This window comes from Anthonomus grandis, chromosome 19 (genome assembly GCF_022605725.1).
Source record: "Anthonomus grandis grandis chromosome 19, icAntGran1.3, whole genome shotgun sequence".
Taxonomy (NCBI): Eukaryota; Metazoa; Arthropoda; class Insecta; order Coleoptera; family Curculionidae; genus Anthonomus; species Anthonomus grandis.
In genome coordinates, this window is record NC_065564.1 from 2,810,435 (window position 1) to 2,821,400 (window position 10,966).

General features: G+C 36.4%; 3 protein-coding genes across 3 annotated transcripts; 1 reads left to right on the plus strand and 2 right to left on the minus strand.

The window, feature by feature from the left end:
* Positions 1–335: 335 nt before the first annotated feature.
* On the minus strand, positions 336–1,116 carry LOC126747465 (ADP-ribosylation factor-like protein 16). The gene is made up of 3 exons (XM_050456127.1): positions 951–1,116; positions 748–893; positions 336–695 (listed from the first exon to the last, which is right to left on the minus strand). Exons 1-3 carry the CDS (start codon positions 1,114–1,116, stop codon positions 516–518), a joined length of 492 nt encoding a protein of 163 aa, XP_050312084.1. The 3' UTR covers positions 336–515.
* Positions 1,117–1,176: 60 nt separating this feature from the next.
* On the minus strand, positions 1,177–6,307 carry LOC126747463 (ethanolaminephosphotransferase 1). The gene is made up of 8 exons (XM_050456125.1): positions 6,101–6,307; positions 5,795–5,863; positions 5,543–5,735; positions 2,571–2,866; positions 2,208–2,516; positions 1,901–2,083; positions 1,756–1,843; positions 1,177–1,702 (listed from the first exon to the last, which is right to left on the minus strand). Exons 1-7 carry the CDS (start codon positions 6,158–6,160, stop codon positions 1,781–1,783), a joined length of 1,173 nt encoding a protein of 390 aa, XP_050312082.1. The 5' UTR covers positions 6,161–6,307; the 3' UTR covers positions 1,177–1,702; positions 1,756–1,780.
* Positions 6,308–6,435: 128 nt separating this feature from the next.
* On the plus strand, positions 6,436–7,641 carry LOC126747464 (speedy protein A-like). The gene is made up of 4 exons (XM_050456126.1): positions 6,436–6,739; positions 6,806–6,950; positions 7,005–7,254; positions 7,310–7,641. The coding sequence occupies exons 1-4, from the start codon at positions 6,697–6,699 to the stop codon at positions 7,487–7,489; spliced, it is 618 nt and encodes a 205-aa protein (XP_050312083.1). The 5' UTR covers positions 6,436–6,696; the 3' UTR covers positions 7,490–7,641.
* Positions 7,642–10,966: the final 3,325 nt, after the last annotated feature.

Here is a 10,966-nt window from a genome sequence, read left to right on the forward strand (position 1 = left end):
AGTTAATATTGACTAGGGAAACCAAACTCACGAATATTTTGACATCAGATGGCGCTGAAGGCCATCCCAGACCGAATCATACTACCACAAGCCTACTAGAAGAATAGTTTATATTCAACCAATTGAAGGCGACTTAAATCAGGAGTTTGGGTAGGCCAATGCCTCCAATTAAGTTATATTTTCAGTTACATGTTCCTATAATGCTAAAATTATTGACCCAAGGGTTTCTAATCAGTAAAAAGTTTTAAGTTACAGATTTCTATACGAGGCCCTCCGCACCTTAATCGTTATCGATCCCTCGCGAATCTTGACCTCAAGATGGCAATCAAGCGGTCAATAAGTAGCTTATATTTTCAATTTAAAGTGCCTGCAGTGAAAAGATCATCGATCCAACAGTTATCGTCTATTTTCAATTACAGATGGCGGTAATAGGATCAATAGAGAAAGTTCTGGTGCAAAAATTATTTAAAAAAACACAATTTACAGCTTTAAACTTTACTATCATACATATTAAGTCAATTTTCAGTGATCCACTTGAGAATCTCTTCACGTCCTTCGCCCGTTATGGCGCTGGCCTCAACAATGGTCATCTTCTGCTTGATTTCCTTCTGTAGGCGCTTCATCTGGAGCATCAGCAACGCTTCGTTGCGCATTTGTCGATAACTGTGGTCCATTTTGGACAAAACCAAGAGAAACTAAAAAAATCCCCTTATTACCCCCGCTGTCGGGCCAGTTAGGGATGGTTACCTTGGCCCTCTGGAGCAAAGGGTGGACGAGAACCGTATATAACAACACCCCTGCCTCGGATATTTGGCATAAATTGGAGGTGTCTATGACGAACATCACTTTGCCGACGTTTTGAAAGTATTTGGACCATATTGGTGCTATACCCCCTAAAATAAACGTGATTTTCCTCCATAAAATTGGTGATTTTAAGCGATGTTTTTTACCTCCAAGTTCTCTGATCTCGTACAGCTTGTCCCCCACAAGAAGGTTCGAGATGTTGGTGCCCATAGTGGGTACTGTACTAGTGGTTTCGTCCACATCCAGAGGGTTTTGGATTTTCCTTATTAAAAGGGTTTTTCCGGAGCCCTTAGGGCCGATACACAGGACCATGGCCGAAGCATTAATCGCGAATAGTTTGATCGATATCGTCAAGGAAAGAAACGCACCAAGCAAGGTTTTAAAATAATTTATTTCCTTATCACAATAAGTTATATATTGACATTATTTTATACTGTTACAATATAACCCGAACCAAAAAATAACCGTAAAAACCGAACCATATAAATCAAATCTGAATGTGACCAGAGTATTTTCGGAAGTAGTTTTAGCAGTCCCCCTTGTGAACCCCCAAAAAAAAAATAAACAAAAAAATTACTGGAATGAACCTTTTTTTTCATTAGGAACTTGGATGGATGTCTGTACAAATTTTTGTACTGAGCAAAAAAAAAAATGTCATGCATAATGTACAATCACAACCTAAACAAAAAGTGTTAGTAAATTTATATATAAAAAAAACTGGTTAGTACTTAACTAAAAAAATATACAAAAGAAAAATATGTACAAAATATTGGGTTTTAGTTACTCGTTTCGATAACTAAAACCCAACAGGCTTTGGCAAGAAAAACATAATGATGAACAACAAAAACAGGATGAAAAAATAAAAAGGGTTCCGAGGGACAACACTTGATCCTAAAACCTGAAAACCTTTGAATTAATTAATTCTACAACCCCCAATAAGAACAGTGTTACCTGATCAAACGTTGTCGGCATCATGTCAATCCGAACTTTTCTTAATGGTGAAGCAATTTATTTTAAAATGCCTGCACATTTGCCGCACCTAAAACCACTCGATTAGACCCCCTGAGAGACGTCTAGGAGGAAACCCCCCACTTACCACACAAGTGCCATAATGTAAATGCGCTGCCGTAGCACCAACATTTAAGGCGTACAAAAGAAATAGTTCTAAGGTGGCCCATTGAGTGATACCACTAATTACTATCACCAATATGGTGGGTAGGAACATCCAGTTCCACCAGTCGCACCTAGTACCGCTCATTTGAGCTACGATGAGCCTAGACTAAAAAAAAGTTTGCTGATTCTATTTTGGGATTGGGGAGACTAAAAATTGGTTAAATATGGCGTTTTTTGAAAACCGAAGGAGAAGTGTTTAACCAATTTCAAGTCCCTTAAGTAAAACTCACAGATATGTTAGAGAAAATTGTTCCCATAAGAAGAAAGAAGGCCCTGGGGTCCCTCTCGATGATATCCGAAGGGCTCTCCAGGATCCACCCGTAGAAAATGGCGTAGCAAAGCACCAGAGGGACCAAAGGCCTGACCGCCTCCGAGAAACTCCTCATGTACCCCGTCCTCTCCTTGTAAGACTTATAAATATTATACAAAACAATCGGCCAGTTAGTAATCAGCGCCGAAATGTACAAAGTACCCTCAACCACCATCCCGTTGGTAATGCCACCGGGTAAACTGTACTGCCACAGATCAGAACCTGTAAACTATAAACCCCAAATGCATCTCGAGGGTAAGTCTCGTCACCTCGTGAGACTTACCCCCGTGATTAAGAACACCAAAATCATACCGCACATGGTGAAATCGTAGCCCCAGGGTAAAAACATCACGCCCGTGTTGTACTTTTCGAAGTGGGTGAGGTAGAAGTTGACCAGGACGTTGCACATGGTGAAAAACATCCGGTGGGGCGGAACGCTATAGCGCGCCCCCCGACCGAATATCGAGTACATGGTGGCGGGTATTAGGCCTGCCGTGTAAGAGTCCAGCCCGTGGTCGAATAATTCGCCCAAGGGGCCACTGGTACCGGTACGACGCGCCTGTTTACCATCTATCCCGTCTGAAAGTGGCAGTTTAGGGGTGTTTAGGGGACTTACGGAGGCTTGTGGTTACAGGAGTAAGGAGTAAAGGGATTATGGAGGAGGGTTTATAGGTCCCTGCTTTTTTTTTAATTTATTTATTTACCAAACATTGTCCAACAGGACATTCCTAATAATAAGACAACATATGTATTATAAAACCAATAAACTGAGAGAACAAAAAACTAAATACTTATTACGTTGCTTAGGTAAGCAGCATGTAAAATTTAACAGTCTACAAAAATTGATTTGACTCAAAAACAGCCGAAACTTCAAACTCACAACTTCATAGTATACTACAGGCAAGAGAGAATTAAATGGAGAGTTTATAATGGGTCTACCAATAGAAGTGATAGAAGTTTAGTGGTTCATGTACGCAAAATGGTATGTGTCAAAGTGGTATGTGTATAAGGCGCACAATTAATAAGTTTGAACGGGAGTACACTCTTCTGGATAATAAGCCACCGACGCGATAAAAAAGTGCAAGGACCGCTGAAAATATCGCCGCTGCAAGAGATAGTGTTGACGCGAATAACAATGGGTCTGTTTTGCGCCGTTCTCAGCAATTAGGCATTTCACCAATGTCTCTGTGGCGCATTTTGAAGAAATACTTAGGCCTACATCCATATAAGATGGTTCTAACTCAAGAATTCAAGCCTGCTGACCATGGTTTGCGAAGAACGTTTACCGACTGGGCCCTGTTGCAGTTGGAACAAAATGCCGATTTTGGGAAACAAATCATCTTTTCAGGTGAAGCCCATTTTTGTCTTAGTGGCGTTGTCAATACGCAAAATTTCCGCTTCTGGTGTCAGAAGTGCCATTACACCCGTTAAAAGTGACTGTGTGGTGTGGTTTGCATGTCGGTGGAATTATCGGTCCATACTTTGTTGAGGATGCAGGGGGGCGTACTGTGACAGTCAACGGAGAGCGCTACCGCGACATGATAACAAACTTTCTTTGGCCTGCAATTGATGGTGGAGACTTTGAACAGAATTGGTTTCAACAGAACGGAGCAATTGAAAATTGGGTTCATCGTCTAAACGTCTGCCGCCGTAGCCGAGGTAGACATATTAATGATATTTTGTTTAAAACATAATGTTACATAATAAACTACAACACGAAACATCAATCATAGAAATTAACCAATTCGTTTTTATTTTTTAGCAATTTAAACTTATATCATTCTTATTGGTAGACCCTAAATATATAAAAATATTTAATGGTTATAAGGTCATAATCATTGGAGCAATTTTGTGTTTGAATGTAGCTATAGAAACAGGACAATATTATAACTATTGCTGTGTAAAATAGTAAACAATGAGCAAGCTCGTTATAAAGGTGCATTTCTTGCTAGTTAGTAGGTCTATTTTCTAAATAAAAATGAAGGTGTTTTCTAGTATGTATGGGAGACCAAAAAAGCTTAAGTCCCTTGAAATATCATGTGCATCAATTTTTTAGTTGCATAGATTAAATAAAAAAAGCTGCCTGCTCAGAATAGCTCAGTGCCTCAGAGATAAAAAATTAAATCTTTGTAGAAGTAGTTTATGGTCATACCCTCTTGGAGTGTATGTTCCATCAATTTTGAAGCATAGATACTTCAAAAACCTGCGCTGCACATATTCTAGTCTGTCTATAATATATATGGACATTAGAGTTAGGAAACAATACCATTGCTGCTGTAAGTAAGTAGTAATTTAGACTTAATTAGGCCATTATACAAATTAACAAGATTGTCCAACCTTTCAATTTAATTTGATTTAACAGCTTCATCAATGTGTTTCTTGAATGTCAACATTTTCTAGGAGAGTATTACCTAATCTATAACTGTACTTAATTTCATTGTGAATATTTGAGATTGACATACACTTGCACCTTTTAATATTCAGAGGTAGTTTATTTATTGTACACCAGTGTGCTAAAGCATCAATAACTCTTTGCAATAGATCACAATCCTCTTTACATTCTATTATGCTAAATATTTTTAAGTCATCTGCAAATAAAAGACACTCAGACATAACGGTACCAGTGATATCATTGACAAATATAGAAAAAACTAATGGGGCAAGATTGCTTCCTTGAGGGTTTGCACTCAGTGTGGGATAACAATTTGACTTAAAGCCATTGAATTCAACCAACTGAGAACGCTCTTTGGATGGAAAATGGAAACCTATAGATATAATCTTTTTAATGATAAGAATATGGTTCAACCTATCGAAGACCTTTGAAAAATCTGAATACACAACATCATTCAGTTGTCCAGATGCAAAACTACATTAAAGCCTATAAAATTAGAATTTTGAAATTGGTAAATGAAAATTTCTATCTGTATCTTGAATTTATTATTACTAAAGTATGAATTTATTTATTAATTTCAATTAACTTGTAAATTACATAATTAAAAATGGACTTTCTCACTTGTCCAGTGGGGTGATGCTACGAAGAGTCAAGTGCCGCTAATTAATCAAAGATAGTCAATGCTCCCCTTATCTTACCCTAAATCCAAACACACCCGATAATGTAAACATCCTTGTTTCCTAATCATTATATAAAAAAACCACTAAATACTTGATGATGATAAAAGCCTTGCAGCTGATAACATTTTGACCTTTATGTGGAATGATTGGATAGGATGGGGACTTGTGTATCAGTACACTTACCCAAGGTATAAGCTAGAAATAATAAAATAGCTGCAGAAAACCACACCCATCTAGGTAAATGTGGTACCTCGGGGTGGTCTGGGTCAGACGCCATAAAGTCATAGTCCATTATGGTGAACATTAAGTACATTGCCACCGTACATAGGAACCCCGTGAATGTTAGTAGGTTGGGTGCAATGTTTTTGGGGCAATACTGAATTAGAAATAAAAGTTTTATAGATGATTGTCAGTTTTTATTCGAAGAGTGTATACCTGAACCACCCAGTTCCAAAAGGGGTGCATAACATAGATGCTGAGTACTCCTGTGTCCCTGCAGTTGTACTGGAAAAATGTATCAATCAAGTTTCATTGAAAAAAGGTGATTTGCAATGTTTTTTACATATAAATGAACCCTAATTAGCCTTTTCCTCTATAACATTTTATTAACACATTAAAACCACTTGCAAATTATGAAAAATGAATGAAATAATAATTATCTATAAAATTATATAAAGTCCAGCACGTAAATAAGTTCAAAGGACGCAAATTATGGGCGAAAAACCGGAAAAAAGTACCTACCTTGTAATTATCGAACCCATTAAGGTGGTCCTGTTTCAAATATTCGTGTTCCAGGGACATTTTGGCAATTTCTATGAGTTAACAATGCGATGTAATACACTACCCGGTTAATATTTAGTTTAAATTCATTATTTTACCCGTTAAATCAATAATAAAGCGTGTTTTGTGTGGGTATTACTCGCCGAAACCGCTTAGATCACAACACATGATTCACAAATGCGCCATATTGGATTTATTTGACGCCTGTGACAGCTGATCGCAATTAGACACCCTTGCCAGATTTGCGATGGTGTGTTACTAGTGTTTAGTGTGTTTTTTATGCAAAAAAAACTGAAATATCGCATAATATTAAGGAAATTAACCGTGATAATTAAAGAGTTGCGTAATATGGATTGTATTTTATTTACTTCCTTCTAATTTGAACACTAAGCACTAATAACTCTGGCAACTGAGTACATATTATTGAAGACGTCATTTTGATAGTCAGAAAGTAAACAAATATTACTGACAATGTAAACAAACAACAAATAATAGTGTCTTAATTTCACGTTAATTTCTTTAGAAATACTCTAAGACAACCGTTGAATGCGCGCATAATGGATTTCACTGAACAGAAGCGCTGTTTTTTGCACCTACTCGGTAAGCTCCCCTCATTAATTCCCTCAATTTTCTGCCTAGAGGTTAAGCCCTTAAAACCCTTTTTAGACACCTCCTACATTAAAAAATTCATGAAAAACGACTGCTGTGGGGTGCTGTGCGACAGATACCATCTTGTAATTACATTTCAGTACTTTATCAGGGCCAAATTCCAAGAAAACGACTACACTGTTCAAAACTTCCTGCTTGCCTTGTAGGTTACCCAAGAAGCTCTTTGATTGCTCTTTATAAAACCCATTTGTTATAGGAGCATCAGTCATGACTTATACGACGAATCCAAGTACTTAAAGCATATTATAATGACCCATTATCTATTGGCCAGCAAAGGGAAGGCAACAAAAAAGTCCTTCACTTGGGCCAAGATGCTCCTGTTCCAAAGAATGAAATTTAAGGGGCTCGTGGACAAGAACATTTGCCGGAAACTGTGCCAAATTATACAGCACAAGGGGTTCTATAAGCACAGAAAGGAGTTGCATACAGGGATCATAAGGGTGCAGGTATATAATAACTTGTTCAATGATTATTGGAATAGTTTGGCTATTTTTTTTATAGGATTATTGCAAAAGGTGTAAACTGCCTGTTAAGGGAGAGGACAAGGAGCCCGAGGACGTTCCTCATGGTACTGAACCCAAAAGGTTCAAAAGGGCCAGCTCAGATGGTGCCAGTGAACCATTTTGTTCTGAGGGAGGTTCAGACTGCATTTCTGACCTTTCCGGAAGTTTTGTCGAATAAGTCGTTACACTTTTTAACTTTAAGAAGAATTTTGTTATTTTTGTTTTGTTAAAGTATTACCTGAAATGTAGTATTAGGCTACTGCTGTTCCATAAAGAAGGAAAAGCCTTTTTTGTAATATTATTCTTATATAAACGATTTTTGCAGAAAAAGTATTGTGTTTTATTTAAAGATGTTTGCATTAATGATCCTTAGGAAATTGTAGACTTTTCTGAGTCTCTATGTGATTAGGCAGTTGATTATAAACTATAATAAAATATAATACTTACAAAACGTTAAGACAGCTGCCAGGTATCAGTCGATAACTTGACCAGAACCCCAAATTTTCACAAACACTTCATAGCCTGAGATAACTAACGAAACTCAGGTCTAAAGATTCCCCACTTATCCAGGATTATTTAAAAAATATAATACTTTCGAAACATTTAGACAGATGCTAAAAATTCATCGACAACTTGTCCGGAACCCCAAATTTTCGCAAAAACTTAAAAGACCGAGATATATTAGGAAACCGCATTGACCGACATTAACGAAAGTTAGTTCTTGAGATTCCCCATTTATCCAAGTATATTTAAAAACTATAATACTTTCAAAACATTCAGATAGATGCTAAGAATTTATCGACAATTAGTCCGGAGTCCCAAATTTTTACAAAAACCTAATAGGCCGAGATATATTAGGAAACCGCATTGGCCGACATTAATGAAAGTTAGGTCTAGAGATTCCCCATTTATCCAGCATTATTTACAAACCATAATCCTTTCGAAATAATCAGACAGATGCTAAGAATTCATCGACAACTTGTCCGGAACCCCAAATTTTTGCAAAAACTTAAAAGGCCGAGATATATTAGGAAACCGCATTGGCCGACATTATCGAAAGTTAATTCTAGAGATTCCCCATTTATCCGGGATTATTTAAAAACCATAATCCTTTCGAAATAATCAGATAGATGCTAAGAATTCATCGACAACTTGTCCGAAACCCCAAATTTTTGTAAAAACTTAATACGTCGAGATATATTAGGAAACCGCATTGACCGACATTAACCAAAGTTAGTTCTAGAGATTCCCCATTTATCCAGGATTATTTAAAAACCATAATCCTTTCGAAATAATCAGATAGATGCTAAGAATTCATCGACAACTTGTCCGGAACCCCAAATTTTTGTAAAAACTTAAAAGGCCGAGATATATTAGGAAACCGCATTGACCGACGTTAACAAAAGTTAGTTCTAGAGATTCCCCATTTATCCGGGATTATTTAAAAACCATAATCCTTTCGAAATAATCAGATAGATGCTAAGAATTCATCGACAACTTGTCCGAAACCCCAAATTTTTGTAAAAACTTAATACACCGAGATATATTAGGAAACCGCATTGACCGACATTAACCAAAGTTAGTTCTAGAGATTCCCCATTTATCCAGGATTATTTAAAAACCATAATCCTTTTGAAATAATCAGATAGATGCTAAGAATTCATCGACAACTTGTCCGGAACCCCAAATTTTTGCAAAAACTTAAAAGGCCGAGATATATTAGGAAACCGCATTGGCCGACATTAACGAAAGTTAGTTCTTGAGATTCCCCATTCATCCAAGTATATTTAAAAACTATAATACTTTCGAAATATTTAGATAGATGCTAAGAATTTATCGACAATTAGTCCGGAGTCCCAAATTTTTACAAAAACTTAATAGGCCGAGATATATTACGAAAACGGATTGGCCGACATTAATGAAAGTTAGGTCTAGAGATTCCCCATCTATCCAGGATTATTTAAAAACCATAATCCTTTCGAAATATTTAGATAGATGCTGAGAATTCATCGACAACTTGTCCGGAACCCCAAATTTTTGCAAAAACTTAATAGGCCGAGATATATTAGGAAACCGCATTGGCCGGCATTATCGAAAGTTAGTTCTAGAGATTCCCCATTTATCCAAGTATATTTAAAAACTATAATACTTTCGAAATATTTAGATAGATGCTAAGAATTTATCGACAACTTGTCCGGAGTCCCAAATTTTTACAAAAACCTAATAGGCCGAGATATATTAGGAAACCGCATTGGCCGACATTAACGAAAGTTAGTTCTTGAGATTCCTCATTTATCCAAGTATATTTAAAAACTATAATACTTTCGAAACATTCAGATAGATGCTAAGAATTTATCGACAATTAGTCCGGAGTCCCAAATTTTTGCAAAAACTTAATAGGCCGAGATATATTAGGAAACCGCATTGGCCGACATTAACGAAAGTTAGTTCTTGAGATTCCCCATTTATCCAAGTATATTTAAAAACTATAATACTTTCAAAACATTCAGATAGATGCTAAGAATTTATCGACAATTAGTCCGGAGTCCCAAATTTTTACAAAAACCTAATAGGCCGAGATATATTAGGAAACCGCATTGGCCGACATTAACGAAAGTTAGTTCTTGAGATTCCTCATTTATCCAAGTATATTTAAAAACTATAATACTTTCGAAACATTCAGATAGATGCTAAGAATTTATCGACAATTAGTCCGGAGTCCCAAATTTTTGCAAAAACTTAATAGGCCGAGATATATTAGGAAACCGCATTGGCCGACATTAACGAAAGTTAGTTCTTGAGATTCCCCATTTATCCAAGTATATTTAAAAACTATAATACTTTCGAAACATTCAGATAGATGCTAAGAATTTATCGACAATTAGTCCGGAGTCCCAAATTTTTACAAAAACCTAATAGGCCGAGATATATTAGGAAACCGCATTGGCCGGCATTATCGAAAGTTAGTTCTAGAGATTCCCCATTTATCCAAGTATATTTAAAAACTATAATACTTTCGAAACATTCAGATAGATGCTAAGAATTTATCGACAACTTGTCCGGAACCCCAAATTTTTGTAAAAACTTAATAGGTCGAGATATATTAGGAAGCCACATTGGCCGACATTAAAAAAAATTATGTCTAAAGATTCCCCATTTATTCAGGATAATTTAAACAATATAATTCTTTTGAAACATTTGGATAGATGCTAAGAATTCATCGACAATTAGTCCGGAGTCCCAAATTTTTACAAAAACTTAATAGGCCGAGATATATTAGGAAACCGCATTGGCCGACATTAACGAAAGTTAGTTCTTGAGATTTTCCATTTATCCAAGTATATTTAAAAACTATTATACTTTCGAAACATTCAGATAGATGCTAAGAATTTATCGACAATTAGTCCGGAGTCCCAAATTTTTACAAAAACTTAATAGGCCGAGATATATTAAGAAACCGCATTGGCCGACATTAATGAAAGTTAGGTCTAGAGATTCCCCATTTATCCAGGATTATTTAAAAACCATAATCCTTTCGAAATATTTAGATAGATGCTGAGAATTCATTGACAACTTGTCCGGAACCCCAAATTTTTGCAAAAACTTAATAGGCCGAGATATATTAGGAAACCGCATTGGCCGACATTAACGACAG

Coding starts and splice junctions, on each gene's coding strand:
- LOC126747463 (XM_050456125.1), bottom strand. CDS start 6,160: ATGTCCCTGGAACACGAATATTTGAAACAGGACCACCTTAATGGGTTC. Junction 2,867..5,542: donor ATTTCTAGCTTATACCTTGG/GTAAGTGTACTG, acceptor TGCCACTTTCAG/ACGGGATAGATGGTAAACAG. Junction 2,517..2,570: donor TGGTGTTCTTAATCACGGGG/GTAAGTCTCACG, acceptor TGGGGTTTATAG/TTTACAGGTTCTGATCTGTG.
- LOC126747465 (XM_050456127.1), bottom strand. CDS start 1,116: ATGGTCCTGTGTATCGGCCCTAAGGGCTCCGGAAAAACCCTTTTAATA. Junction 894..950: donor CGAGATCAGAGAACTTGGAG/GTAAAAAACATC, acceptor CGTTTATTTTAG/GGGGTATAGCACCAATATGG. Junction 696..747: donor CTTTGCTCCAGAGGGCCAAG/GTAACCATCCCT, acceptor GGATTTTTTTAG/TTTCTCTTGGTTTTGTCCAA.
- LOC126747464 (XM_050456126.1), top strand. CDS start 6,697: ATGGATTTCACTGAACAGAAGCGCTGTTTTTTGCACCTACTCG. Junction 6,740..6,805: donor CTGTTTTTTGCACCTACTCG/GTAAGCTCCCCT, acceptor AACCCTTTTTAG/ACACCTCCTACATTAAAAAA. Junction 7,255..7,309: donor CAGGGATCATAAGGGTGCAG/GTATATAATAAC, acceptor TTTTTTTTATAG/GATTATTGCAAAAGGTGTAA.